The sequence below is a fragment of the Penaeus chinensis genome, chromosome 28 (genome assembly GCF_019202785.1).
Source record: "Penaeus chinensis breed Huanghai No. 1 chromosome 28, ASM1920278v2, whole genome shotgun sequence".
NCBI lineage: Eukaryota > Metazoa > Arthropoda > Malacostraca > Decapoda > Penaeidae > Penaeus > Penaeus chinensis.
In genome coordinates, this window is record NC_061846.1 from 10,471,802 (window position 1) to 10,475,910 (window position 4,109).

At 33.0% G+C, this 4,109-nt stretch overlaps 1 protein-coding gene across 1 annotated transcript in view; it reads right to left on the bottom strand.

The window, feature by feature from the left end:
* The window catches only part of LOC125039912 (beta-1,4-galactosyltransferase 4-like), a 22,610-nt gene extending 18,762 nt beyond the window's left edge, over positions 1–3,848 (bottom strand). Inside the window, 2 exon segments of the mRNA XM_047634282.1 lie at positions 1,535–1,614; positions 3,712–3,848. Coding sequence (XP_047490238.1) covers positions 1,535–1,602 — 68 coding nt within the window. The 5' untranslated portion in view covers positions 1,603–1,614; positions 3,712–3,848.
* Positions 3,849–4,109: the final 261 nt, after the last annotated feature.

The following is a 4,109-nucleotide window of genomic DNA, read 5'->3' on the forward strand; positions in this document are numbered from 1 at the left end:
AGGAAAACAAACAAGATTGGGAAGACAAGACAAATAAAAGAAAATAGAAAGAAAGAAAGATAGAACAAAAAAGAAATATAAAGGAGGAAGAGAAGCAGTAGAATAAAAAGGAAAAGTAGTGGAAATAAAGGAAAAAATATGGCCTCTATCACTATAAAAAATGTAATAATACTCATGTCAACCTTCAATACACAAAGTAAGAATATCTAGTAATTTGCTACTTAATAATTTAGGTTGATCTACATATATATGGATTATGTTAAAATTGATAAATCTAATAAAAATGCAGCAGGAATAAAAAAATTTTTTTTTTTTAATTTACACTCTGCGTATTACTGCAGCACTATTTTTTTTGTTTTACGAGACTTTGGGGAGACTTATTTTGATTTGAGGGGAAAGGATAGAGCTCTGAGATCTCTATCACATAACAACAGAAAAGAAAAAAGTAAAAAGAGTAACTCCCCTCAAATGAAATTCTAAAAAAAATTAAAATCCACAACAAAAATGAGGTGGAAAATACCCAAAATAATACATTGTTAATATCATAGTCTTCCATACTAAATTATGGCATATAGCTGTACCTTGTTTGAAAGACAGTAAGAGTTCAGTATAGATGATAAATAAGCAATACATGAGTATAGAAATATATCAGTTCACTTTTTACACTGGCCTTATTGAGGGGTACAATTTTTATACAGTGATCAGGCCATTCTTGTTAAACCAATAAAACAATGAAAGAAAGAAAGAAAGAACGAAAAAAAAAAAAATCTATGAAAGTGAGTAACACCAGGGAGCTTTTATTTTAAGCAGTTCTGAGACCTCTATCAAAGTTGAAGAAACCCATAAAAACTGATTCCCCTAAATGCATATGACAAACCATAATTACAAATATCATACCTTAATGATAAAAAAATTAACCTATAACTTTAATGTACAAAATAATCAGATGAAGTCTAACCCACTGGATCTAGGTGATGTGACAGTCATGTCATGAACATATTTAGCTGAGGGCCAGGGGTGGTGGGACTGAGCCACCATGAAAGATTTGGCTGGAGACTGGGGTGACATGAATGACTTGCCACAGGTGTACAAAGGATGGTAGATCAGTGGGCCTTTAGGAAGAGGCTCTTGCATTTTTTCCCACCAGTAACATGAATGGAAAGTTTTATTTGTGAGCCATGGCTGGATGACACTATCTCATGCTCAGATTCTTAATCCTGTCTACTATGACTGGCAGAACAGTGTGTTACAGAAGAAAAAGAACATGGTCATAAAAAAAAAAAAAAAAAAAAAAACTTAAGAAGAAAAATGTAATAACACTACAGGGGATGGCAGAATTTTGATACTGCACCTGAGTGTTTGTGTTGGTCAGGCCTACAAGCCACACACCTGGGAGAAATCCCACTCAAGTAAGCCTAATGCCTAGATTTTGCTCCATGTGTGGGCCGAAGACACCCAGATCCAATGGGTTAATCATTCCTACAATATATCCTTAAAATTCACAAAAGATAAGATAAATTAGAGTCATACTTACTTCAAATCTTCCTTTAGGACATTATTTAGGAAGTGTTCATATCTCTCCACCTTCTCTCTGTCTGCCATTATACCAGCTCTCTGAAAAACAAACCTATTTAATAGCAAAAAACATGAGTCAGTAATCCAAAATGATTAATTGATAATCTTTAACAAAATTAATTTTCCACCAATATACCAAAACTTCTTGTACTGTTTACTACAATGATGAAAAAACTGCTCTGTTTTTACACACACACACACACACACACACACACACACACACACACACACACACACACACACACACACACACACACACACACACACACACACACACACACACACACACACACACACACACACACACACACACACACACACACACACACACACACACACACACACACACACACACACACACACACACACACACACACACACACACACACGAATGTATATGTATATTCACCCATTTATTTATTTATCTATTTATGAATTTTTATTCAGAGGATTTTTGAAAAGGAAATTTTTATGTATATATTTTTTTCCAACACTGATTTTTTACTTATGCTAATGTGGATGTTTTGGTATATACAGTTTGTACTTGCATTACTAGACCCCTTGAAAATCGTGAGGAAGGTTGATGAACTTTTACCTTTACCTTCTTTTTGAAAATTAGACTACATTTTTGCCAAGGGTTCATTTTGACTGTAGCATTTTTACCAAGAGTTTCACTTGCTTTGTGTATCAGGCTGGCTTGGAGTACTTAGGAGGCACACATTGAACATTTGATGCTTATTGCACATCATAACGACTATGGCAAAGCTTCATCACATCTTAGAAACAAGTGATGAGTGTTGTATTTGGCAAGGTCAAGAGTAGGGGTATGGGAAGAGGGTAGGCATTATGGTAAATGTTTAGAGACACTTGTAATGGATTTAAATACTAGATATCTTTCTTATACAGTAAAGTCTCATATTTGGCAAACTTTCATTTGGTGAATTCAAAATTTCCAACCTTTACTAATTGCTACCATGCACTGTATTCAGCTACCAAAAATTGCATTTAGTGATCATATTACCACTATTATTGAATATTGGGACAAATGTTGATTATAAAAGTGAAAAGAAAAAGCATGAGTATTATAAGACAAAGAAGTTTACGAGGTATACGGTGAAGGACAAAGCAAAGAGATTGGCGTGCAAAGCTGGAATATGAATTGTTGTGTTAATCTCCCTCTCCTTAATACCAATTAAAGGATTATAATTAAAACAATTTTCTCAATCACACAAAAATAATGCACACAAAAAAAAAACTTTTGTTGAGTTCCAAATAAACAAAATTGTGTGAATTCTTTGCTCGTCCTTGAAGTTATTGGAATTATTTTATATTATTATTTTTTTTTTTTCAGAAAGTCACATTTCACAAGGGTTTTTTTACTATCAATTACTTAACAAATATTTTACTATACTGCATTTATAATAGCTTTGCTGTTTCTTAATCCCTTTGAAGCCCGCTATGATCTGTGATGGAAGATATACAATACAAAGGCAACATAATAGTGGTGCAGCGTCATGCAATCACTGATGTGTCCAAGCACTGTGCAGCATATGTTCTAACAAAATGTAACTTGGGCTGGTTCCTTATTACTGCTAAATTACCAGATAAATTCTTAAGGTCTGCCTGGATAATGAATGGTGGAAGCTTGTTGGCCTTTGCTGTGGCTCCAATAATGGCAAATGTGCAGGGGCTTTTGATCATCTCCGACATGCAAATCATTAGGGTAAGAATTAGGTAAATAATAATAAAATCAGCCTAAAGCCTATTATATAGCATAAAATCTTCTCACAGCAAGTGTTTGTGATTACGAAAGCCACACCAATTAGCATTATTTAACGATCACGACGCACGCCATAAATGAAGAGCCGTTTATTTACCGTAGATCTAATAAAAAACCCATAGTCACTAAACACACGTAACTTCCCTAACTAACTCATATTTCACAGTAAATAACAGAAAATACACTCTACAGATGAGTGAACTTGCAAAGCCTCTACGTATTCAAATCACTTAACACAGGAATCCATTAGCGCAAATTAAACTTAATTAATATGCAACGAAACTGATCTGATACCAATGACGTGGCGCTCATATGATCGCACTCCATATAATAAGCTTACACAGGTGATCATTTACCTAAGATATGCACCAAATCGTCGTTTAATAACCTCAAAGTTGCTGCTTCATTGCAAGTTCTCAATAACAGACCGTTCGTGTGAAGGATTCACGCGGATTGATCTGGATTGACGTGTCGCTTTTCTTTTAGGTTTTACTGTTAATGATGATATTGGTAATGATAATAATGATGGTAATAAAAATTATGGTAATAATAATAATAATGATAATAATAATCATCATAATGATGATAATAATGATAATAATAATGATAATGATAATGATGATTTTTATTATCGTTAGTATATACATTTCATTATTATTATTATTATAATCATTATCATTATCACTATTACTATTATCATTATTATTTTTTTTAATTTGATTTTCTATTATTATTATTATTATTATCATTAGTA